Source organism: Macaca fascicularis, chromosome 20, assembly GCF_037993035.2.
Source record: "Macaca fascicularis isolate 582-1 chromosome 20, T2T-MFA8v1.1".
Lineage (NCBI taxonomy): Eukaryota > Metazoa > Chordata > Mammalia > Primates > Cercopithecidae > Macaca > Macaca fascicularis.
Genome location: NC_088394.1, coordinates 5,630,662 through 5,655,944, shown reverse-complemented (window position 1 = coordinate 5,655,944; position 25,283 = coordinate 5,630,662). Strand labels below are relative to the sequence as shown.

Genomic DNA, 25,283 nt, shown 5'->3' with positions numbered 1-25,283 from the left:
GGTGTTACGGAAAGGGAGAGGCTCCCTGCCTGAGGTAAGTTGTGCTTAGGAGTAACAGAGGCAGTATGGTTGGCTCAGACTTCATTAGCTAAACAAATAATTACACAAGTCTGAAACAAAAATGGGAACTCAGTCTCATTACAGGGAGCCTAGCCTGAAAGCTATTGTTTCCTTATTTTTTTGTTTGTTTGTTGTTTTTGGTTTTTGTTTTTTTTGAGACAGGCTGGAGTGCAGTAGCACAGACATGGCTCACTGCATCCTTGACTTCCCAGGCTAAGGCAATCCTCCCGCCTCAGCAGTCCGAGTAGCTGGGACCACCGGTGTGCACCACTATGCCCTGCTACATTTTTTACTTTTTTTTTCTTTTTTTTTTTTTTTTTGGAGAGACAGGTTCTCACCGTCTTTCCCAGGCTGGTCTCAAACTCCTGGGCTCAAGTGATCCTCCCACTGTGGCCTCCCAAAGTACTGGGATTACAGGCGTGAGCTACAGCGCCAAGCCCCGATGTGTGTGTGTGTGTGTATATATATATATATAATTTTTTTTAATGCTAAAAGTCTAGATTAATAAGCTGTGATCCTTGTTTATAACAAGTGCTAGAAATAGGACACAGAAAATTGGAGTTGAGTTAATTTCAGAGCTTAACCAGGCAAACAGGTGAAGCCAGTGGTGATGTGCTTGCTGAAGACAAAAATAGCCTTATAGTGGTGGTGGTGATGATATAATTTCTAACTGACTAAGGTTCTTTGAATGGTTGTAAACAAGTGGGATACAAAGCAACTGCTAAATGCAATATTTTTAACCTTTTAAACTCCTTGGATAGAGTTAGACATTTTAAAAAACTATAAAAATGAAGTCACTGTGGTGGTACTAGTGTTATCTTTTTTGGGTAGACAGTGAACTTAGAGAAAGGAAATGAAGGGGAAAGATGTACAGTACTTCTCTAAAGGAGGAACACTTCCTTAGTGATCAGTGCTGGGGTGGGTTAATGTGTTTTTCTATTAAGGTAAGATCTCCAGATTGGCTGCTGACAGCAGATTACTTTGGGGGAAAGAGCTCTGGATTGGTTACCGGCCTAATGTGCATTCAGGTACCAGTTCCACCTTGCTCCCTGATCTGGGCAAGCTATTTCACCTTTCTGAGCCTCTGTGTCCTCCACGTAAGGGGATGATACCCCCTACCTCATGGTTAGGAAGGAAAAGTAGTATCACTGGTGTAGAATGTGGCTTGCCATACAGCAGGTATTAGCAGACATTGGGCCAGGATGCCTTTAAGTATGGAAAACAGGCCGGGCGCGGTGGCTCAAGCCTGTAATCCCAGCACTTTGGGAGGCCGAGGCGGGTGGATCACGAGGTCAGGAGATCGAGACTATCCTGGCTAACATGGTGAAACCCCGTCTCTACTAAAAATACAAAAAACTAGCCGGGCGTGGTGGCGGGCGCCTGTAGTCTCAGCTACTTGGGAGGCTGAGGCAGGAGAATGGCGTGAACCCGGGAGGCGGAGCTTGCAGTGAGCCGAGATCACGCCACTGCACTCCAGCCTGGGAGACACAGCGAGACTCCGTCTCAAAAAAAAAAAAAAAAAAAGTATGGAAAACAGAGAGATGGAGACTCTCACTATGAGACAGAGAGAGAGAGAGAGAGCGTGTGTGTGTGTTTGAAAAGAAAGGAATATGAGAGTTGGAAGTTCCTAAAGGATGTCAGCCAGGTATGCTCTTTTTACCAAAAAGGCTTTGAGTACAAAATCATGCATGATTCCACCTTGATGTGAAACTGTACTGTGCCTCATCAGGAATACTATGTGTACTTCAGATCATGCTTCCAAAGGGATCTATTAGAACTGGCCAAGATCCCGAAAAGGGAACTGAGTCAGACAAAAGACCAGGACCCTTAAATGTGGAGAAGCAAAGACTGAAGGAAGCACAGGATCAGGATGTAGGAAACAGCCAATGGCCTGGAGGATTTTGGCGATGGGCACTGCAAGTAGATTGTGGCGTGACTGCGTTAGGACCAGTGTGAGGAGCACTGGATGAAATGGGCGTTTAAGAGGTGGTGTAGACAGGTATTGCAAGGGGATTTTTTAGGGATGAGAACTTGTGAAGACAAAGTCATAAGTGGCTCCTGTAGAAGCTGGACTGCGCCTCACCCCAGAGGTGAACCCCAGAGGCAGAGCTTGCAGTAAGCCAAGATCACGCTACTGCACTGCAGCCTGGGCAACAGAGTGAGACTCCGTCTGAAAAAAAAAAGAGGCCGGGCGCAGCGGCTCACGCCTGTAATCCCAGCACTTTGGGAGGCTGAAGTGGGCAGATCAGGAGGTCAGGAGATCGAGACCATCCTGGCTAACGCTGTGAAACCCCGTCTCTACTAAAAATACAAAAAAAAATTAGCCGGGTGTGGTGGCGGGCACCTGTAGTCCCAGCTACTTGGGAGGCTGAGGCAGGAGAATGGTGTGAACCCGGGAGGCGGAGCTTGCAGTGAGCTGAGATTGTGCCACTGCACTCCAGCCTGGGCGACAGAGCGAGACTCCGTCTCAAAAAAAAGAAAGAAGGAAAAGTTTCATCAGTGGCTATAAATGATAGTGGAATGGAGGGAGTGTTCATTTAAATTACAAGTGCTCAGAAGCCACCAGAAACCAACCATTTCAACAGATTGTGGACAAACCATGGAGAGGCTGCAAGTACCTACCCGCGAGTTTCCATGGCAGTCTTCACCTCCAGTCCTCAGAGCAGCCCTTTCAGGAAGTGCACAGGGTCATCTTTCTGGTTTTATTTTTTCACAGATGAGGAAACTGAAAGACCAGTGGTACTTTTTCCATCAAGCCACATCTAAAGTGGACAGGTCTCACTGGATGTGAGGTGTCTGAGTCAGTACTGAAAGTAGCTGTTTTGGAAGAATTTGTGGTTAATAATTAACATAGCAGCTTGGAAGCATCCCTTTTTCCTTTCACCTGCACCTGATTTGTGTGTGTTTTTTTCTGGTGCTTTTACTTCTGAAGAACTTAACCTGGAACACCTCAGTAATCTTCACCCCCTTTTGTCTTGGGAGTCTGTTGTCCCATCTCAAGAGGCTCCAAAAAAGTCACCTGGTTGGTCCTACATTGGGAACTTGTGTGGTCCTCAGCTTCTGACCAGAAGCTCCTAGGATTTTTTTTTAAAAAATCATGCATAGAAATTGTTTACTAAGTATTCACCAAATGCAAATGGAGAACCCACACCTTCTGGCCCCATCTTTGTTGTCACTTGTATTTTTATTCTTATTTTTATTTTTATTTTTTTGAGACAGAGTCTCGCTCTGTCGCCAGGCTGGAATGCAGTGGCACGATCTCTGCTCACTGCAACCTCCGCCTCCTGGGTTCAAGCGATTCTTCTGCCTCAGCATCCCGAGTAGCTGGGATTACAGGCGCACGCCACCACACCTAGTTAATTTTTGTATTTTTAGTAGACACAGGGTTTCACCGTGTTGGCCAGGATGGTCTTGATCTCTTGACCTCGGCCTCCCAAAGTGCTGGAATTACAGGTGTGAGCTACCATGCCCGGCTTGTTCTCACCTTTAGAAAACTCCATGCTTGTGTGTATGTGTGTGTGTGTGTGTGTTCTTTTTCTCTGTCTGTCTCCCTCCGTCCCCCGTCTTCTCCCCGCCCTTTCTCCTTTTCTCTTTCTTTTAGCTTCAAGGCTTCAGCCCATGTCACCTGTCTGTGCAAAGGCTGAAACAAATGTAAGGGGGTTCAAGATTAGTCATAAGCTGACATCTTTAATATACGGTATCTACATGTATGGTTTTCTTTTTTTTTTTTTTTTTTAATCAAGTATTGCTTTGTCACCCGTGCTGGAGTGCAGTGGCAAGATCTCCACTCGCTACAGCCTACACCTCCTGGGTTCAAGCAATTCCTGCTTCAGCCTCCTGAGTAGCTGGGATTACAGACGTGCTACCACACCTAGCTAACTTTTGTGTTTTCTAGTAGAGATGGGATTTCGCCATGTTGGCTAGGCTGGTCTTGAACTCCTGGCCTCAAGTGATCCACCTGCCTTGGTCTCCCAAAGTGTTGGGATTACAGGTGTGGGCCGCCGCACCTGGCCCTACATGTATAATTTTCATTTAAGAGGAAAGCAAATCGGAAATGTGGAAGTTTTTGAAAATACCAGATTTTAATTCATTTTGATTGGAATAATCTGAGAGTGGCTTAGTGGCAGTTCTGTATTCATAGATGAAGAGACTTTTTATAGGAAGTGTGTCAGGTCACCAGGGTAAATTGGCTGTGTTACAGGTGCAGTTATGCCAGCAGCCAGGCAGGTGCAACCCACCAGAGCAAACCTACAAACCAGGAAGTCATGGAGGAAACCCTCTGGGCAGTCGGAATAGCCTGTGTTCTATGGCAGAGGCCTTTTGTATTGATTCGGTTTTTTCAAGATAATATGTGTTCACCATTCAAAAAAAAAAAAAACAAAAACCTGTCAACACTGAAACAGTTGCATTCATCCCCATCCCACAGACACCCAGTTAGACCAGTTTCTGATGTTGTGTCCCTCCAGAGATATCAGTGCATGGTCAGTCCGTTTTCCTTATCTTTGCACGAATGGTGGCATATAACATGCATTGCTTTTTATCTTGATCATCTCCACGTAGCCAGATATCTTATGAGACATTCCCTTTCCTTCTCTGTAATGACCTTGGCTGTTTTCAGGCAATTACTACCACGATCTACCTGCCTCTGCCTCCCAAAGTGCTGGGATTACAGGTGTTAGCCACTGTGCCCAGCCAAGCTGGTTTCTTATGGCTGTTTTCTGATGTAACAGGATGCTTCTCCAGCAATAAGTTGATTCCTTAAATAGATTAACATTTCTTGGATTTACCATCCTATTCATACTGTCGGTTCATTTAGCCATTTTAATGTTTTGAAGATGGTTGTAAAGAGGAAAATTTCAGTATCTCAAACGCTTTAAAGTGAGTGGAATTTTGACTGTACAGTTCCTTCTAGCAGAAATCAGTAAACCTTGTAAGATGCTTCAACAAAAAATGGGGTTGATTTCTTGGCACTTCACAGACATCTTCACCTTTCCATTCTCTCAGAATCAGGTTCTTGTGAGGCTGGGGAGTGGAAGTCGGGGATGGAGGTAGCAGGATGGCATGAATGGGATTAGCGAGTCTTGGAGTCTGTTGTCCCATCTCAAGGGGCTCCATAAAAATCACTTTGTTGGTCCTATATTGGGAACTTGTATGGTTCTCAGCTTCTGAACAGAAGCTCCTAGGAGGAAGAGGCTAGTCACAACTCCTTAAGCTTTATCCCTGATACTGGTTGTGTCATCTCAGACCCACGGGTTAGTATGGTAGCTTCACTGGCTTTTGGGGCTGGGTCTGACTTTGTGTCTGATTGCTCTGGCCTGTCATTAGCATCCCCATAAGGAGAGGGAAGGGAGTGAGTTCAGGGATATACTTGCCAGAAAATCTGAGGTCAAAATCTCCTTCCACTTATCCTCCTGGCAGATTGGACTCATTGGCACTCTCATGTTGAATTTCAAACTTTAAGATGAGTTGGGCCGGGCGCGGTGGCTCAAGCCTGTAATCCCAGCACTTTGGGAGGCCGAGATGGGCGGATCACGAGGTCAGGAGATCGAGACCATCCTGGCTAACACGGTGAAACCCCGTCTCTACTAAAAACATACAAAAAACTAGCCGGGCGAGGTGGCAGGCGCCTGTACTCCCAGCTACTCGGGAGGCTGAGGCAGGAGAATGGCGTGAACCCAGGAGGCAGAGCTTGCAGTGAGCTGAGATCCGGCCACTGAACTCCAGCCTGGGCGACAGAGCGAGACTCCGTCTCAAAAAAAAAAAAAAAAAAAAAGATGAGTTGGTCACTAGAAAGTAATTTGCTGGCTCACGCCTGTAATCCCAGCACTTTGGGAGGCCAAGGCGGGCGGATCACTGGAGGCCAGAAGTTCAAGACCAGCCTGGCCAACACAGGGAAACCCCGTCTCTACTAGAAATATAAAGATTAGCTGGGTGTGGTGGTACATACCTGTAGTCTCAGCAACTCGGAAAATTGAGGCAGGAGAGTTGCTTGAACCTGGGAGGCAGAGATTACAGTGAGCTAAGATCGTGCCACTGCACTCCATCCTGGGTGACAAAGCAAGACTCTGTCTCCCCTCCAAAAAAAAAAAGGCCAGGCGCGGTGGCTCACTCCTGGAATCCCAGCACTTTGGGAAGCTGAGGCGGGCAGATCACCTGAGGTCAGGAGTTCGCGACCAGCCTGACCAACATGGAGAAGCCCTGTCTCTACTAAAAATATAAAATTAGCCAGCCGTGGTGGTGCGTGCCTTGTAATCCCAGCACTTGGGAGGCTGAGGCAGGAGAATCGCTTGAACTCGGGAGGCAAGGTTGCAGTGAGCCGAGATTGCGCCATTGCACTCTAGCCTGGGCAACAAGAGTGAAACTCCGTCTCAAAAAAAAAAAAAAAAAAAAGGAAGGAATTTGCCTAACTCCTCTAGTTGGAGCTGTGCCAGGGAGACCAGCTTCTGTATCTCCATTCATCATCTCAGTTAGCCATGTTGGCATGCCTGATAGTGGTTCACTGCCTGTCATGTGCAGGCCGATGATCCCAGGGCTGTGTTTTTGCACAGACCCCATCATCACAACTACCAGCACCACACTCAAAGTCCAGGTAGCTGGTGGAGGGTTAGTAACATTATTTTTATGTGCAAAGGTTAACACTGACGCTGTTAGTGAATATTCTCTAGCTTTCTATAAAGAAAACAACCTGAAGCTCATGAGATAGGTCGGTTTCTGTATCCTTAACCTGACCCACTTTTTCTGAAGGTTATGCTGTGAAAGCTGTGAGTATCACAGGCTAAAACATGTAAATTAACTGATACTTTGTCAAGCCTATAAAATTATTTTGTGCTTGGATTCTATAAGCTGCATGTCATTGAGGGAAACGTAGAAAGCCAACTGCAGCAGATTTGTTCAGGTTAGTGTGACAGGCCAGGTACCCCAGAATTGACAGCTGACTACTTTCCTGTCAAATCCTGTTAATTTCAACCACCAACATTGATGGTTGAAATTAAAAATTAAGTATCAAAGATGTGTGTTCTTCTACTTTTAATCTCAAGAATCTTGTTCTGTTTCTTTTTTTTGAGACATCATAAAACAGCATGCCATCTCGTTTTTAAATGCCTCCTTTTGTAACTGCTGCCCTTATTCCAAACCATGTGTTCTGTGTTTTGTGTGGTTTAGTAGCCATGGTTACCATCATTTATGAACAAATATAGGCTCAGTGGCTGTGAATATCCATAAGAGCCACAAATTTTAGAAGATGTTGCATTTCTTCAGCTCTGTAACATCCCTGATTCTCTGTCGATCAACAGATCATAAATCTGGTTCCGATTGTTGACAAGCAGCAAGCATTTTCCTGCATAGTAATGCTGCTGTCGTCTATCACATTTCCAGGTACCCTGATTCCCAGGGATCCGTGTGTGGCCATTTGTGCTGCCTGGTGAGAATGGGAAACGGTCTCCAGATTTCTTTCTGCCCTGAGCAAGTGGCAGGGTATATGTGGTTGGGCATTGGAAGCTGATAGACAACTGTGGAAATAAGTAATGTGCAACACAGTGCTTTCTCTGGAGGAATTTAATTTGTGGTTGCTGCAGTGGTGGTGGTGGTGGTTCTGCTTGACTTGTTTCAAGAAAATATACTTTAGGCATGAGACTCTGAGATGGTTGATAGCATGTTTTGAAAAAAATGGTGAGGCCTGTTGCAAAGTCCAGTTAAACCAAATGGATATTTAAACTGTGCCATAGTGAGGTTGTTGATACTTCATGGCATATGCAATATGGATCATACCCTTTCTGTTTTTGTTTTCTGCTAGTGCCTGGATCAAAGTGGAACAGCTAAAGCCATATCATGCTCATAAAGAGGAAATGATAAAAATTAACAAGGGTAAACGATTCCAGCAAGCGGTAGATGCCGTGGAAGAGTTCCTCAGGAGAGCCAAAGGGAAAGACCAGGTGAGAGACAACAATGTTCACTTTCTACCAACGCCAGACTGGTGATTTTTGCATAGCAACTAACAGATTAAATGTCACCCAAGCCCAAACCTTTGTTCTTCTGAAATGCCACTGGAGAAAGCTACTTCAGTTCTAAGGTGTCAGCATTTTGCTTATCAGCTTGAAACTCCATGCGGCTAACCTTTCTGGAGTAGGTTGTTGCTTTTAGGAAAATTGCTTGGACCCAGGAGAAATATCTAGCATTTGAGTCTAGCACAGGCCATTTCTTCCTTTCATAGCACACAGATTAGGAGCGTAGCCTTTGAAATATATATACTGCCTGCATTTAAGTCCCATCTCCTAGTTTTGGGACCTAGGGAAAATGACTTTTAATCTGCTTCTCCCAATGTCTGGGGATGACAGCAGAATCTATTCTAGGATCACTGTGAGGAGACCACACAGAGTGCCTGTAGCAGCACGTGGCACCTGTAAATGGTGGTGGCGATGGCGACAGCAGCTGTGGTGGTAGTTATCATTATTATTATTAAACTTTCAGACGTCATCCCACAATTCTGCTGATGACAAGAATCGACGTAATTCCAGTGAGGAGAGAAGTAGGCCAAACTCAGGTGATGAGAAGCGCAAACTTAGCCTGTCTGAAGGGAAGGTGAAGAAGAACATGGGAGAAGGAAAGAAGAGGGTGTCTTCAGGCTCTTCAGAGAGAGGCTCCAAATCCCCTCTGAAAAGAGCCCAAGAGCAAAGTCCCCGGAAGCGGGGTCGGCCCCCAAAGGATGAGAAGGTTTGTTTCCTCTCTGCAGCTTCCGGGATTAGTGATGTCCTTTTAGTAGAAGGGCGAGTTAAGCTCTACAGTGTGCCTCCGCTCACGGAGTGGGAGCAGAATTCTGTGCTCAAGAATCCTGCAGGGCAGGTGCGGTGGCTCATGCCTTATCCCAGCAACTCAGGAGGCTGAGGCAGGAAGATGGCTTGAGACTTGGAGCTCAAGGCTGCATTGAGCCGATTGCACCACTGCACTCTAGCTTGGGTGATAAATTAAGACCCTGACTCTTATTTTAAAAAATAAAAAAGAATCCCATATTCCAGTGAGAGACACGGCCTGGATGCAGGTGTGAAATAGGAGCATGAGGTAGGAGAGCAGTCCACTTGAGCCGGTGCACAAGGGCTGGTCCTGGGAAGGGCTTAGCAAGAAAGAAGGGAAGGCATTCCAGAGGTGGAGGGCGCAGCCCATGTGAGGCTCAGTGCTGGCGGAGATACTCTCGAACAGGGAGAGGATAGTAAGGAGAGCAGAGAAAAAGGAAGCTTGTCCCTAGATCTTGGAGGGCCTGAAGATCTACTGAAGCAGCATGGTACTAAAGCGTCTTGGAGTCAGTGGGGGCCTGTGAAGGTGATTGAGCCGGTGGCAGTGTGTGCTTCCCATGTGTGCTCCAGTAGTCACAGAGTCCAGAGGGGAAAGTCTCAGAGCCAATTAGAAGGCTAAGGCTAGGTGTGCATTCATAAGGGGGTAATTGCAAATGTTGCAAGCAAATAGGTGAGAGGCACTTTAGAGGAAGAGTTCTTAAGATTCTGTAACTGGGTATATAGAGGATGAATGAGAAAAAGGAAAAGAGGATTTCCTGCTTCATTCCTGGGAAACTGATGATCACTTTCTTAGAGGAGTTGGGATATAGAGGTGGCTTGTGGAGAAAGAGTACCAGTTTGGAATGGCAAGAATTTGAGGCAAGGCCTAGACAGCCTGGGAGCTTGGTGTGACCTCAGGACTAGAAATGTAGATTCGGGAGGTGAATTTGTAAAAGGGTATTTGAGTCCAGGCAGTGGGATGGGGTTGGCTCAGGAAGAGAGGGAGAAGAGGGAAGGGCGGAAGCCTGCATTGCAACAAGAATGCCGTGCTCGGGGCAGGAAGGAGTGGGAGGAGCTAGCAAGATGAGATAAAGCAGCCAGGGTGCATCTCTTGCCTTCTTGCTGACGAGATTTGGGGCCAGTGTTAGAAGGCCACAGAGAAGAATTTCAAAGTGAAGGGGCCTGTGTCAGGAATGCGGCAGGATTGCCAACAGCAGGAAAAAGAAGCCAGATGGCTGGCAGAAACAGTTGGGTGATAAGGCCATGATGAAACACTAGACTTTGGATCAAGGCTCAAAAATTCAGACACCAGTGAGCCCAGGCAGGTAATGGAAGCAACTGTAGCTGACTGGACCTAAGAAGCAGTGGCACGGGTGCCAGGCACCCCAGCTGACCTGCCTTGGTGCTCAGAGCAGCAGGGCTGGCCATGGTCAGGGAGTCTGGAGAGGTCATGCTCCTTCCACAGGGTTCCAGCCAGCTTCTGCCAGGTTGTCTGTTTTTTCAAGAGAAACTGGAAAGGCCAGGTGTGGTATCTCACACCTGCAATCATAGCACTTTGGGAGGCTGAGGCAGGAAGATCACATGAGCCCAGGAGTTCGAGACCAGGCTGAGCAACATAGTAAGACCCTTTCCCTACAACAAATAAATAAATAAATAGATAAAATTGGCCAGGTGTGGTGGCTTATGCCTGTAATCCCAGCATTTTTTTTTTTTTTTTTTTTGAGACAGAGTCTCGCTCTGTGGCCCGGGCTGGAGTGCAGTGGCCGGATCTCAGCTCACTGCAAGCTCCGCCTCCCGGGTTCACGCCATTCTCCTGCCTCAGCCTCCGGAGCAGATGGGACTACAGGCGCCCGCCACCTCGCCCGGCTAGTTTTTTGTATTTTTTAGTAGAGACGGGGTTTCACCGTGTTAGCCAGGATGGTCTCGATCTCCTGACCTCGCGATCCGCCCGTCTCGGCCTCCCAAAGTGCTGGGATTACAGGCTTGAGCCACCGCGCCCGGCCAATCCCAGCATTTTGGGAGGCTGAGGTGAGCGGATTGCTTGAGTTTAGGAGTTCAAGACGAGCTCTACAAAAACTAAAAAGTTGGCCAGGCATGGCAGCTCACACCTGTAATCCTAGCACTTTGGGAGGCCAAGGCAGGAGGATCCCCTAAGCCCAGGAGTTCTAGACCAGCCTGGGCAACATAGGGAGACGCCATCTCTATTTTAAAATATTTTTTTGCTAGGCGTGGTGGCTCATGCCTGTAATCCCAACACTTCGGGAGGCCGAGGTGGGCAAATCACCTCAGGTCGGGATTTCGAGACCAACCTGACCAACATGGAGAAACCCCATCTCTACTAAAAATACAAAAATTAGCCGGGCATGGTGGCACATGCCTGTAATCCCAGCTACTCGGGAAGCTGAGGCAGGAGAATCGCTTGACCCTGGGAGGCAGAGGTTGCAGGGAGCCGAGATCGCGCCATTGCACTCTAGCCTGGGCGACAGAGCGAGACTCCGTCTCAGGAAAAAAAAAAAATTAATATAAATGAATTAAAAATTAGCTGGAGTTGGTGGTGTGTGCCTGTAGTGCCCCCTATTCAGAAAGCTGAGGTGGGAAGATCACTTGAACCCAGGAGGTGGAGGTTACAGTGAGCCAAGATTATGCCACTGCACTTTAGTCTTGGTGACACAGCGAGTCTCAAAAAAAGACACACCTGTCTCAAAAAAACAACAAAAAAAGAAAGAAACAAAAAGTACTAACTGGGCATAGTGGTACACACCTGTAGTCCCAGATACTTGGGAAGCTGGGGTGGGAGGATCACTTGAGCCCAGGAGGTCAAGGCTGTAGTAACCTACACTTGCACCACTGCGCTCCAGCCTGAGCAACAGTGTGAGACCCTATCTCAAAAAAAAGAAAAGCTGGAAATACAGGTTTTTATGTGAAATATCCCAATTTTAAATGTGCTTAGTTAAAAAATATGTCTTGGGTCCACAGAAACATATCTGTGGGCTGCCAGTGTGAGGCCTCTGGTGAGAGACAGCCCTTCTCACTGTTAGATGACCTAAGGCTAAGTGAGTGGTGAGAGCAAGAGCGGTGGTGCTGTCCCTGGATACCGTGACCCCAAGGTTTGGAAAAACTGCCAGCTGCAGTGCAGAGAGAACTTTATAGGGAGCATGATCTAAATTGATCCACAAAAAATGTAATGTGACTTTTGAATTTATTTCCTGGAATCCAAAAGGAATCTGGGCTGTCAGATTTTACACTATTTCCCGAATTGATATTGTCTGGAATGTGAAGCCTCGCATCTCACCAGCGCCTGTGCCACCCTGGACAGAAACACCTTCTCATTGGATAAAGGGAAGTACAAAGGAGAGGTTATGACAAGGGCCCGGAGTTTGAATCACATGTATAGGAACTTAGCAAACCATCTTTGCCTCAATTTCCTCATCTGATCGTTAGGAATTATAACAGTATGTGCCTCATAGGTTCACCGTGTGAGTTAAATGACTGACGTGGACACAGCACTTAGAACAGTACCCGTGTACAAGGCATTTGATCAGTTCTTTAGGTTTGTTTCACCGACAATAGCCAGTTGTGCAGTGAGAACCCCAGAGGCCACTGCCCAGGCTTCCAAGGACTCGTCTCACAAGCTCCCAGTAAACAGCAGACTGCCCTTGAGTCTGAATTATTAATTTGGGGAGTAGTGTAGCATACCTTGGAGATACTGCAGGTTCGATTCCAGATCATTGCAGGTCACACAAACATCTTGGTTTCCTAGTGCATGTAAAAGTTAGATTTATACTGAAGTCTATTAAGTGGCACAATAGCAATATGTCTTTTAAAAATGTACATACCTTGGCTGGGCGCAGTGGCTCACGCCTATAATCCCAGCACTTTGGGAGGCCAAGGCGGGCGGATCACTAGGTCAGGAGATTGAGACCATCCTGGCTAACATGGTAAAACCCTGTCTCTACTAAAAATACAAAAAATTAGCCAGGTGTGGTGGCAGTCGCCTGTAGTCCCAGCTACCTGGGAGGCTGAGGCAGGAGAATGGCGTTGAACCCAGGAGGCGGAGCTTGCAGTGAGCGGAGATCGCGCCACTGCACTCCAGCTTGGGCGACAGAGCGAGACTCCATCTCAAAAAAAAAAAAAAAAAAAAAAGCCAGGCGCAGTGGCTCACACCTATAATCCCAGCACTTTGGGAGGCCAAGGTGTGTGGATCACCTGAGGTCAGGAGTTCAAGACCAGCCTGGCCAACATGTAGAAACCCCATCTCTACTAAAAATTAAAAAAATTAGCCGGGTATGATGGTGCATGCCTGTAATCCCAGCTATAATCCCAGCTACTTGGGAGGATGAGGTAGGAGAATTAATTGCTTGAACCGGGAGGTGGAGGTTGCGGTGAGCCAAGATCGCGCCACCGCACTCCAGCCTGGGCAACAAGAGCGAAACTCCATCTCAAAAAAAAAAAGTATATACCTTAAGTTAAAAATACTTCATTGCTTAAAAAAATGCTGACGGAGACACAAAGTGAGCACCTGCTGCTGGGAGAATGGCCCCACAGACTTGGTTGATACTGGGCTGCCACAAACCTTCAATTCGTTTAAAAAAAAAAAAAGTGCAATACCTATGAAGCACAATAAAACAAAGCATAATAAAACCAGGTGCGTCTGTGGTCCAGGAGCTCTAGCTGCTGTTGACCCTTCGAGGTGTCCTTCCTACCTGTTCTTTGTGCTTGGCCTGGCCCATAGTGAAAGGACATAAGAGCAGGAGGGGACAGAGCTGGCAAGTGGTACAGGACGGAGAGCCGTTTCAGTTCAGCACCTTCAGACGGGTAGGGAATCGGTGCCTGGGCTTTGGAATTTTGGTGCGTTTTAAATGTGATATATCCTGTAGTCTCAGAGGAAGGTGTTTGTGTGTGTGTTGCTGTAGTAATTGTCATCTGGCTGTCGAGCTCCTCTCAGAAACACTGAGCAGCCAAATAGGCTGATAACTGGGCAAAGCCCAGCTGAGTGCCATTCCGGGACATAATCTCCTGCCCCGTGAGGATTAATGGAAAAGGCTGACCTTGATGGCGGAGGCAGGCAGGGAAAGGCTGGGTTTGTGTCTGGACCTGCGTGTAAGTGCTGTACCCCAGCAGTGCCTACCCACCCTCTTTCTGGGGATGAACTCTGGGCACAGCCCACCTGGATCAAAGTAGCACTGTCAGGTCTGTGACTCTCCCAGAATCCCACACTCAAACGAGGAGCAGAAGTTTAGGAGTTGGGGCCCTTCCTTAGTGCCAAACTGAGAGCTACAAGCTGCCTCCTCCTTGTTCCCATTGGGTCATTGTGTCCTTAGGCAATTCCTAGGGCTGCACCTCCCCAGACAGCTGTGCTGCCCCAGCCACAATTGGCCATTTAAATTTAAATTAAATACACGTTAAAATGCAGCTTCTCCATCTCCATCATCCTATCGTGTGAGATGCTCCACAGTGACACTTGACTGGCGCGTGCTCTATCACACAGTGCAGATATAGGACACGCCCTGTATCATTGCAGAATATTCTTTTGAGCAGCTCTGGGCTGGGCCTTTCTCTTCCCCCAAAAACCTCTGAATTCAACAAATGTTTACTGAGCAATTCTACCATAGGCCAGATGCCTGGAGAGAAAGCAGTATAAAAGTCAGACAAGGCCGGGCGCGGTGGCTCAAGCCTGTAATCCCAGCACTTTGGGAGGCCGAGACGGGCGGATCACGAGGTCAGGAGATCGAGACCATCCTGGCTAACACAGTGAAACCCCGTCTCTACTAAAAATACAAAAACTTAGCCGGGCGAGGTGGCAGGCGCCTGTAGTCCCAGCTACTCGGGAGGCTGAGGCAGGAGAATGGCGTGAACCCGGGAGGCGGAGCTTGCAGTGAGCTGAGATCCGGCCAATGCACTCCAGCCTGGGTGACAGAGCGAGACTCCGTCTCAAAAAAAAAAAAAAAAAAAAAAAAAAAAAAAAAAAAAGTCAGACAAGGCTCCTTCAGTAACAATTGAACCTGGACTGTATGCCAGCATGGGTTGTAGAGTAGGCGAAACTGGCAGAGTTCTTGCTTTCCTAGGATGTGCTTCTAATATGACAGACCCTGGAGCCAAATTCTGTCAGTCTGCTAGGCACAGTGGCTCACTCGCATAATCTAGTACTTTGGAAGGCCGAGGTAGGAGGATCACTTGAGGCCAGAAGTTATAATGAGACCAGTCTGGCCAACATAGCAAGACCCTATAAAAACAAAAAATTAAAAATTACAAAAAAAGAATAATTGCAAATAAATAATAAATCTACAAAAAAGAAAAAGAAAAAGTTAGCCGGGCATGGTGGCGCACACCTGTAGTCCCAGCTACCCAGGAGGCTGAGGTGGGAAGATCACTTCTTCCCACCCCAGGTGGTTGAGGCTGCGGTGAGCCCTAATTGCGTCCCTGCACTCCAGCCTAGGTGACAGAGCTAGACTATGCCTCCAAATAAATAAATTGTATCTACCACACCAGTGACTGACTCGGTGACCTTAAGCAAGGTTACTTAAGCTCTGTGTGCCTTAGTTTTGTATTCTGTAGAAGAAGATAATAATAGGGCTGGGCGCAATGGCTCACGCCTATAATCCCAGCACTTTGGGAGGCCAACGGGGCGGATCACAAGGTCAGGAGACCATCCTGGCTAACATGGTGAAACCCCGTCTCTACTAAACACACAAAAAATTAGCCGGGCGTGGTGGCATGTGCCTGTGGTCCCAGCTACTCAGGAGGCTGAGGCAGGAGAATCGCTTGAACGCAGGAGGCAGAGCTTGCAGTGAGCCAAGATCACGCCATTGCACCCCAGTCCGGGCTATAGAGCAAGACTCTATCTCAAAAAAAAAAAAAAAAAAAAAAGATCATAGTAGTTCTGTTTCATGAAGGGGTGAGAATTACATGAGAACGTACATATAAAATAGCACTTATAGTGACATCTAGCATGTAGTAAGCCCTATGAAAGCATTTTTTCTCATTATGATCCACATCAGCATCATGTTCTGTGGGCAAAAATACAGAGAGGTCAGGTGAAGCCACTCTGATAAGGTGACATTTCAACAGAGTCCTAAAGCAAGCCTGAGCCAAGGAGATAACTGTCAGAATAACGTTCCCAGTAGCACAAGGGAGCCAGGGCAGGCACATGCTTGGTGTGTTTGGGGCCTGGGTGGAAGGCTAGCAGGATGCTAATGAGTTGGAGAGCAGTGACAGGAGGAAGAAATAGTACTTGAGGTTGGAGATTGGCGTGGGATGGGTGGGAGATGGCAGAACTTGCAAGACCCTCCCTGTAGACCATGCTCATGAAGCCCGTGGCTTTACTATGTGAGACTGGAAGCCAGTTTTAGGCAGAGAAGTGTCATGGATCTGATTGGCCCTTTTGGTAGATGACTGGCTGCTGTGTAGAGACTAGACTGTGAGTGGAAGCCGGGAGATTTATTTTTGCAATTGTCCAGGTGGCCAGCAATGGCCTGAGCTTAGATACTGGTAGCCTGGATGGTGAGAAGAAGGGGTTGGGCAGATCCCCAACTATAAAGCCCCATTCATTGCCAGTGATTAGAGAAGAGGGGTCAAGGAGGGCTCTAAAGATGTCAGCCTAGTAGAATGGAGCAGGCATTTTCTAAGACTAAGAAAACCTCAGGAGTAGTCTAGGCAGGAGGTGTCAGGAGGGCCACTGTGGCTGGAAGGGAGCGACTGGGGAAAGGGAGTGCAAGGTAACATCAGAGCAGTCGAGAGGGACCAGACCAGTGTTAGAATTGGAAAGAGGGGGCCGGGCGTGGTGGCTCAAACCTGTAATCCCAGCACTTTGGGAGGCTGAGACGGGCAGATCACGAGGTCAGGAGATTGAGACCATCCTGGCTAACATGGTGAAACCTTGTCTCTACTAAAAATACAAAAAATTAGCCGGGTACGGGGGCGGGCGCCTGTAGTCCCAGCTACACGGGAGGCTGAGGCAGGAGAATGGCGTGAACCCGGGAGGTGGAGCTTGCAGTGAGCCGAGATTGCGCCACTGCACTCCAGCCTGGGAGACAGAGCGAGACTCCCGTCTCAAAAAAAAAAAAAAAAAGAATTGGAAAGAGGACCCTTTGCCCAGGAAGAACGTGAAGAGGAGCTGCTCGTTTCACCACATCCTCTATGTCCTCTCCTGTGTCCGTCTCAGGAGAGTTCAGGCTCTTGGGTTCCGGCTACCCTGGAGTTTAATTCAGCCTTTGTCACAATAGCTGTAAAATGTGAGCAGACCTCATCAGCCCCATGTGGTTTTATTTGTTTTTTTGAAATATGGTGGATTCCTTCTGCTGAAGCCACTCCTGGTTCTTGTTTTTTTGTTGTTTTTGTTTGTTTGTTTGTTTGTTTGTTTTTTGAGATGCAGTCTTGCTGTGTCTCCAGGCTGGAGTGCGGTGGCACGATCTTGGCTCACTGCATCCTCCACCTTCCGGGTTCAAGCAATTCTCCTGCCTCAGCCTCCCAAGTAGCTGGGATTACAGGCGCCCGCCACCATGTCTGGCTAATTTTTTGGGTTTTTTTGGTAGAGACAGGGTTTCACCATGTTGGCCAGGCTGGTCTCAATTTCTTGACCTCGTGATCTGCCCACCTCGGCCTCCCAAAGTGCTAGGATTACAGGCGTGAGCCAGCACGCCCAGCCGCCACTGCTATTTCTTAATGTTTGGTATTCACTATATGGCATTTACTCCGCAACTTTGCAGACAGTACTGCAGATCATACTTGGGCTTTCTAATTACCTCCATCTTTGTGAAATTTAGACATAAGCCCACATTATTTCCAGAATTGAGAAGAAAGACTCACTTTGTGTTAATGGGAAGAACTGGCTTGTTTCTCCTGAGGGACAGTCAGTCATCAGAACAGTGGTTGGGGGTTGGCTTGAACTTTCACTTAGACTGTGGAGCTTGCAAGGGATTTCATTGGGGTTTGAATGTGATTTTAAAATGCCCTGCCCCTCCCTCTGTAGGATCTCACCATCCCGGAGTCTAGTACCGTGAAGGGGATGATGGCCGGACCGATGGCCGCGTTTAAATGGCAGCCAACCGCAAGCGAGGTAAGGAGCTCTTCTGCAGGCAGGACAAGCTGCAGCTTAGGGCGAGGTTCCTGTGTGATCCTCTTTTTTTTTTTTTTTTTGTCCTTTTCTTGTGTGTGAGGCTTAAGTTATTATTACAAAACAGTACAGAAGTCCATGAAATAAAAAATTAAAAATCTCCCTCTAGGGTGAGCCCTGTGAGGCTTGAGGTGGCAGATTTCAGTCCTCTGGGATGCCCACTCAGCATTCATTTAGATGATTATAGACTTATGTCTGGTTTTTGTTATTTTGGGCAGGGCTCTTTTTCACAAAAGAGGGATCATTCCATAAGTTTTCCCCCCTAATATTTTATCAATACCCTTCTATTATCCGTAAATACAATTTTAATGTTTAGTTCTGTTATCCTTGGTGCAGCTGCACCTATTGCTGGGCATGATTATGGAAAGCCCATGAAGGTCCACTGTTGTGGCTACTCTGTTTAATATGCTCAGTAAGATGAGATCCCCAAGGGCTTGGTACCAGACACAAGTAGGCCGAAACCCTGAAATTCCAGAATAGATGTGACTCAGTCTGCTGTGCCTAATAAGCACCGAATTTATAAAGCCCAAGTATGCTTGTTAATATTTTCCCACAGTCTCATTGGAACAATGTGCGTACCAACCTGGCAGAATCATTTATTCTTTTCCACTTTAAAGCCAGTTTCGTCTAGCTGGAATGGGGCTTGTTTATAAAAAGGCTTAGGCCAAAATGGGAAAAGAATTTCCAGACAATTGTGAAAAAGAGACCAGAATCCAGAGGTGTTCCAGCCAGAGGGGAGTCCGGTTACCAGGGAGAAGGAAGCGACCTTTGGTGGCAGGTACTGGTTTTATTTCATTGTTTTCTGGTTTCAGCCTGTTAAAGATGCAGATCCTCATTTCCATCATTTCCTGCTAAGCCAAACAGAGAAGGTGAGTTGCCCTTTGAGGCTATTGGCCCTTGGTCAGGGGCTGGCCAAGGAGTGCTTCTCCACAGGGTCCTGGCCCAGCCACCTGAAAAGTTAGGCTCTGCTGGTATATTGCCCAGAACAACTAGCCGAGAAGCCCTAGTATGGGCCCACTAATGACCCAAGCATTATTAAGATTAAAAATAAACCCAGGCCGGGCATGGTGGCTCACACCTGTAATCCCAGCACTTTGGGAGGCCGAGGCAGGTGGATCACGAAGTTAGGAATTCAAGACCAGCCTGACCAACATGGTGAAACCCCGTCTCTACTAAAAATACAAAAATTAGCTGTGCGTGGTGGTGCACGCCTGTAATCCTAGCTACTCAGGAGGCTGAGGCAGGAGAATTGCTTGAACCTGGGAGGTGGAGGTTGCAGTAAGCCAAGATCGCATCACTGCAATCCAGCCTAGGTGACAGAGCAAGACTCCATCTCAAAATAAATAAATAAACCCAAAGGCCAGTCATAGTGGCTCATGCCTGTAATCCCAGCACTTTGGGAGGCCAAGGCAGGTGGATCACCTGAGGTCAGGAGTTCAAGACCAGCCTGGCCAACATGGTGAAACCCCATCTCTACTGAAAATACAAAAATTAGCTGGGCGGGGTGGTGCGCACCTGTAATCCCAGCTACTTGGGAGACAGGCAGTAGAATCACTTGAACCCAGGAGGCAGAGGTTGCAGCGAGCCAAGATCGTGCCACTACATTCCATTCCTGGACAACAGAGTGAGACTCCATCTCAGATAGATAGGTAGATAGATAGATTGATAGATAGATATCCCAAAAAGAGCATTTAAAATTCAGCCAGCTGTGCAGTTGAGACTTTCACAGTGATCTTTAGAGTTTAGGGCAGAAAGCAAACATCGTAAGCTGTCAGCTCCCCATGAAATTGCATGGCAGACACATCTTGAAGCTCACTCCAAGAGACGGTCTCCAAGTCCTGCGGATGCAGAGGGAAGCTCTCCCAAGGTCTGCAAGGTTATGGGGTAGACTGAGCCATGCTAGGTTCTCATGAGAGTTTGTGACTTTGGAGTTGGATAGATGTGGGTTCCAAGCTTATGACTCTTATTCTCAACACCATGGTCAGCAAAAAGAACTTGTAGAATTGCATGGGGACTTGAATGAGGTAATGTGTATGAACTTTCTGGTGTAAAATTTGGAGTTCACTTAAGTATAAAACAAATATTTGATGTTAACTTCCCACTTTGGGGCTAACCTTTGAGGGGATTATTATGAAGACTGGTTAAGCTTGCAGTTGAATAAGTAGTCTCTTTCCTCCTCCATTAGCCAGCTGTCTGTTACCAGGCAATCACTAAGAAGTTGAAAATATGTGAAGAGGTACGTAGGCTCCATGCCTCCCCATTTTAATTTTCACCTGGGTCCTTAAACTGCAGGCTGACTGACTTGTTGATGTGCTTCCTGTCCGTAGGAAACTGGCTCCACCTCCATCCAGGCAGCTGACAGCACAGCCGTGAATGGCAGCATCACACCCACAGACAAAAAGTAGGACCTTTGATGAAAAGGCTTCCAGTGGCTCTGGTTCTGCTGAGGGTGGGGGGAAGTTGATCCCAGGGGGGTTCTTTAAGGGTTGTGTCCTAGCCATTGCTGGCATTGAATGGAAAGGGCGGGGGACGTTGTAACTTTTATTGACAATGGTAGGAGCAGTTTGACTCCTAGGAGTCAGAAGCTGTATAAATCTATGGTCAGGTTTCCCTTGGGCATAAGCTGAGGGATTTTTTTTTTGGCTCCAGAACTCAGGAGCCAAGGAGCACTTGGCTTAGTGGTTCTCAGACTTTCCTGTGCCTCACAGTCACCTGGAAGGTGGCTTCTCAGTCAGTATGTCCGGGTGGGGCCCAAGAATTTGTATTTTTAACCGGTTCCCAGGTGTACTGCTGCTGCTGGTCAGAGCTACACTGTGAGAACCACTGGCTGAGTAGAATCATTATGAAGCCCCAAAATTGGCCATGTTGGGGCAGATGGGGATGAAGGTGCTTAGGGGTCCTCACTGGGCACTTGCTGGCTGTCCTGCACCCTGCCCAGTGTGGGTGGAGTGATCCTGGACTTGCTCCCAGACCCAACTTGCACCCAGCCTTGCCTCTGTGCCTGCTCTGTAGGCCTGTCTCCTCCACAGAGTCTTGTTGGCAAAAAGATACGTTTTCTAAGAAAACATGTTCTCTGGAGCAAGTTAGCTGAAGTCAGTTTCCAGTTTGTACCTTTCACATGGTCTTCCCCAGACTAAAAACAGTGCATCTTTTACTTGACGTTTTTGTACTGTCGAAATCACTAATTCTACCAGTTATTTTTGGTGAACTTGCCTCTGTAGAGTGGAGGAGATAAGGGCATATTAGGTGCAAACAAAGGGGGAGGAGGATTGTGTTAAATAATAGTAAAAATGTGACCAGGATGGGGCTGACCACAGAATGCTAATGTCTTTACCCAACACATTTATTGGCCCATTAGTCAAACTTGTAGTAAAGAGTATGAAGCCAGCATCAGAACCAGCCAGTTTGTTACCCAACCCACCTTAATCCACATTTCCAACTTATCTGAGACACAGTGTGAAGGACTGTCAGTTGCCATCTTAAAAATCCAGAACCTTGACCAGGCGTGGTAGCTCACGGCTGTTTGACTCCCAGCACTTTGGGAGGCCAAGGTGGGCCGATCACCTGAGGTCAGCAATTCAAGACCAGCCTGGCCAACATGGTGAAACCCCGTCTCTACAAAAATTAGCCGGGCATGATAACGGGTGCCTTTAATCCCAGCTATTTGGGAGGGTGAGGCGGGAGAATCGCTTGAACCTGGGAGGTGGAGGTTGCAGTGAGCCGAGATCACACCACTGCACTCCAGCCTGGGCAACAGAACGAGACTCTGTCTTAAAAAAAAAAAAGAAAAATCCGGAAACTTCATCCCGGGTCTACTGGACTTCCTAGAACACCATGAAAGGAAAGGGAATTCACCTGTCATAATTTAGAATCATGGGGGATTATTGCACTAACCAAATAATGAGTGACAAAAAGATACCTCCTCATTTTTTTTTTTTTTTTTTTTTGAGGCGGAGTCTCGCTCTGTCACCCAGGCTGGAGTGCAGTGGCGCGATCTCGGCTCACTGCAAGCTCCGCCTCCCGGGTTCCCGCCATTCTCCTGCCTCAGCCTCCCGAGTAGCTGGGACTACAGGCGCTGCCACCACGCCCGGCTAATTTTTTTGTATTTTTGGTGGAGACGGGGTTTCATTGTGTTAGCCAGGATGGTCTCGATCTCCTGACCTCGTGATCCACCCGTCTCGGCCTCCCAAAGTGCTGGGATTACAGGCTTGAGCCACCGCACCCGGCCACCTCCTCATTTTTAAGTCGCAACTTGAAGCAGTTAGCAAGGAGGTCTGTTTTGGTGAGAAAGGTGGTGAGTTCCTTTTTCAACATGTGACTCAAATTACTTAATGCAGGCTGGGACAGGGAGAATGTGAGAAGCTAATATTCTAGCAGAGATTAGGGGCCCATTTGTAGAGATGGTTCCAGAAGACCAAAATTATGGAAAGAATGAGGGGGTCAAAGTGGAGGAGCTGCAGGGGACATCCAGCACTCAGAGAAAGCCTGAATTGAAAACATGGCCAAGCACAGTAGCTCATCCTTGTAATCCCCACACTTTAAGAGACCAAAGCAGAAGGATCCCTTGAGGCCAGGAGTTCATGAGCAGCATAGGAAATACAGCAAGACCCCATCTCTACAAAAAGTTTTAAAACTTAGCCAGGCATGGCGGCACACACCTATAGTCCTAGCTGCTCAGGTGGACTGAGGTGGAAGGATCACTTGAGCCCAGGAGTTTGAGGCTGCGGTGAGCTGTGATCACACCCCTGCACTCCAGCCTGGGAGACAGCAAAATGCTGTCTAAAAAAAGAAAAAAGGCTGGGTGCAGTGGCTCACGCCCATAATCCTAGCACTTTGGGAGGCTGAGGTGAGAGGATTGCTTGATACCAAAAGTTCGAGACCAACCTGGCCAACACAGCAAGAGCCCTCCATCTCTCTTTTTAAATAAATAAAATTGGCCAGGCGCGGTGGCTCACGCCTGTAATCCCAGCACTTTGGGAGGCTGAGGCGGGCAGATCACGAGGTCAGGAGATCGAGACCATCCTGGCTAACACGGTGAAACCCCATCTCTACTAGAAATACAAAAAATTAGCCAGGCGTGGTGGCGGGCGCCTGTAGTCCCAGCTACTCGGGAGGCTGAGGCAGGAGAATGGCGTGAACCCGGGAGGCGGAGCTTGCAGTGAGCAGAGATCGCGCCACCGCATTCCAGCCTGGGCGACAAAGTGAGACTCCTCAAAAAATAAATAAATAAATAAATAAATAAATAAAATTAAAAACTACAAAACAAGAACATGATATGATCAGAAACGAGGAAAGAGGCATTCTTTAGCACCATTGTCACATGTAAAGAGAGGTAAAGAAGTATAAGAACCAAGAAAAGACACTTGGGCAAGCTAAAAGTCACCTGTAAAAGCATGTCGAAATAGCAGTAGTGGCGGCCAGCCCCCAGCTCTCAGGGTTGCAGGAAGGAGAAGGCAGAGTATGTGAATGTGTGTGGAGGAGACTGGCCAAGGAGTGCTTCTGTCACAAGGATCGGGAAGGACCTGTGGAAGGAGGGGCTGGGGGAGTGGTGAGAGGTTTGGGGGAAGGCAGGCATAGGGAGAGGGATTTGTGGACTGGGACAGATTGGGTTCCGAGCTCAGGTGAAGGACTTAGCTTTGGAGAGGAGAGGCAAGGCCCACTCTGTTGATAACAGGAAGACTGGAAAGGTAGGGTGTGGGTAGAGAATTGAAGTTGGGAAAGAGAGGTGAAAATTGCTGTCCTGGTTCATGCAGTCAAGGAAGTTGCCTGGCTCTAAACACAGTGCTTCAGTGACTTGTGGTGGATCCTGTTAGAAGTATCCAGGGCCGGGTACAGTGGCTAACACCTGCAACCCCAGCACTTTGTGAGGCTGAAGTAGGCGGATCCCTTAAGCCCAGGAGTCCAAGACCAGCCTGGGTAACATGGCAAAAGCCTGTCTTCACAAAAACTAGGTGTGGTGATGCATGCCTGTAGTCTCAGCTACCCAGGAGGCTGAGGGGGAAGGATTGCTTGAGCCCAGGAGGTTGAGGCTGCAGTGAGCCATGATTGCACCACTGCACTGCAGCCTGGGCAACAGAACAAGACACTATCTCAAAAAATAAGTAAAGTATGAGGCCGGGCCCGGTGACTGATACCTGTCATCCCAGCACTTTGAGAGGCAGAGGCGGGTGGATCACGAGGTCGGGAGTTCAAGACCAGCCTGGCCAAGATGGTGACACCCCATCTCTACTAAAACACACACACACACACACACACACACACACACACACAGACAAAATTAGTTGGGCGCAGTGGCAGATACCTATAATCCTAACTACTCAGGAGGCTGAGGCAGGAGAATCGCTTGAACTCAGAGAGGGTGGAGGTTGCAGTGAGCCAAGATCGCACCACTGCACGCCAGCCTGGGCGACAGAGTGAGACTGCATCTCAAAAAATAAAAATAAAAAAGTAAAGTGGTATCAAGCCTAGTGCTCAAGATGGCCGATTGGGAAGCCACTTCAAGGGCCAAAGACAGATGTCCGCTTTCTTACTATTATGGCACTGTGAGCTGAAACCCTCTATCAAAGCAACAAGAGGCCGGGCGCGGTGGCTCACGCCTGTAATCCCAGCACTTTGAGAGGCCGAGGCGGGCAGTTCACAAGGTCAGGAGTTCAACATAGTGAAACCCTGTCTCTACTAAAAATACAAAAATAAACCGGGCATGGTGGCGCACGCCTGTAATCCCAGCTACTCGGAAAGCTGAGGCAGGAGAATCGCTTGAACCCAGGAGGCAGAGGTTGCAGTGAGCCAAGTTTGTGCCACTGCACTCCAGCCTGGAACAGAGTGAGGCTGTCTCAAAAAAAAAAAAAAGGCAACAAGGGGACTTTGCCCTGGGAGACTGGCCCTGAACCATACACATCATACTTTTTTCTGTGACAGTCAGGGGTTTCAAAATGCCTGTTTACGTCCTGGGACACCTTTAGACCATGGCATAGGAAAAGACCCATGTGCATGAAGCCCCTGGCTCTGCAGGTAGATTGGCACTCTGCGGTTTCTGGTGGTCTGAGTTCCCCACCCTAAGCCTTGTGCTGCATGGACTCATCATCACCTTGACCCTCCCGCTCCACCCTGAACTCAACAGTCTCTGTCTGTTTCAGGATAGGATTTTTGGGCCTTGGTCTCATGGGAAGTGGAATCGTCTCCAACTTGCTAAAAATGGGTCACACAGTGACTGTCTGGAACCGCACTGCAGAGAAAGTAAGCATTCAGGGGTGGTGCCTGTTGGGTTGGGGGAGTCTGGGGTAACCCTAAGGGTGGACATCTCCCCCTGTTGTCTCAGCGTTCTGCATGCAGTAGAATAGAAGCCA

The 25,283-nt window shown here is 47.9% G+C and overlaps 1 protein-coding gene and 1 long non-coding RNA gene across 27 annotated transcripts in view; both read left to right on the top strand.

Annotated features, from left to right (window-relative positions):
• The window catches only part of GLYR1 (glyoxylate reductase 1 homolog), a 44,610-nt gene that overhangs the window by 4,626 nt on the left and 14,701 nt on the right, over positions 1 to 25,283 (top strand). For 18 of the 26 annotated variants that reach the window (XR_006694650.2, XR_012429700.1, XR_012429693.1 and 15 more), the window contains exons 4-10: positions 7,853 to 7,991; positions 8,527 to 8,769; positions 17,794 to 17,880; positions 18,750 to 18,806; positions 20,123 to 20,173; positions 20,265 to 20,338; positions 25,074 to 25,173. Coding sequence is in view for 10 of the 26 variants with exons in the window: in XM_015442368.3 (XP_015297854.1) it covers positions 7,853 to 7,991; positions 8,527 to 8,769; positions 17,794 to 17,880; positions 18,750 to 18,806; positions 20,123 to 20,173; positions 20,265 to 20,338; positions 25,074 to 25,173 (751 nt within the window). In the remaining 16 variants the exon portion in view is untranslated. The remainder of the gene's footprint in view (positions 1 to 7,852; positions 7,992 to 8,526; positions 8,770 to 17,793; positions 17,881 to 18,749; positions 18,807 to 20,122; positions 20,174 to 20,264; positions 20,339 to 25,073; positions 25,174 to 25,283) is intronic. The other 8 variants (XR_012429697.1, XR_012429696.1, XR_012429701.1 and 5 more) reach the window with 1 other exon arrangement.
• On the top strand, positions 11,625 to 15,100 carry LOC141409364 (uncharacterized). The gene is made up of 2 exons (XR_012429714.1): positions 11,625 to 14,478; positions 14,806 to 15,100. It is a non-coding gene; the product is annotated as an uncharacterized lncRNA (long non-coding RNA).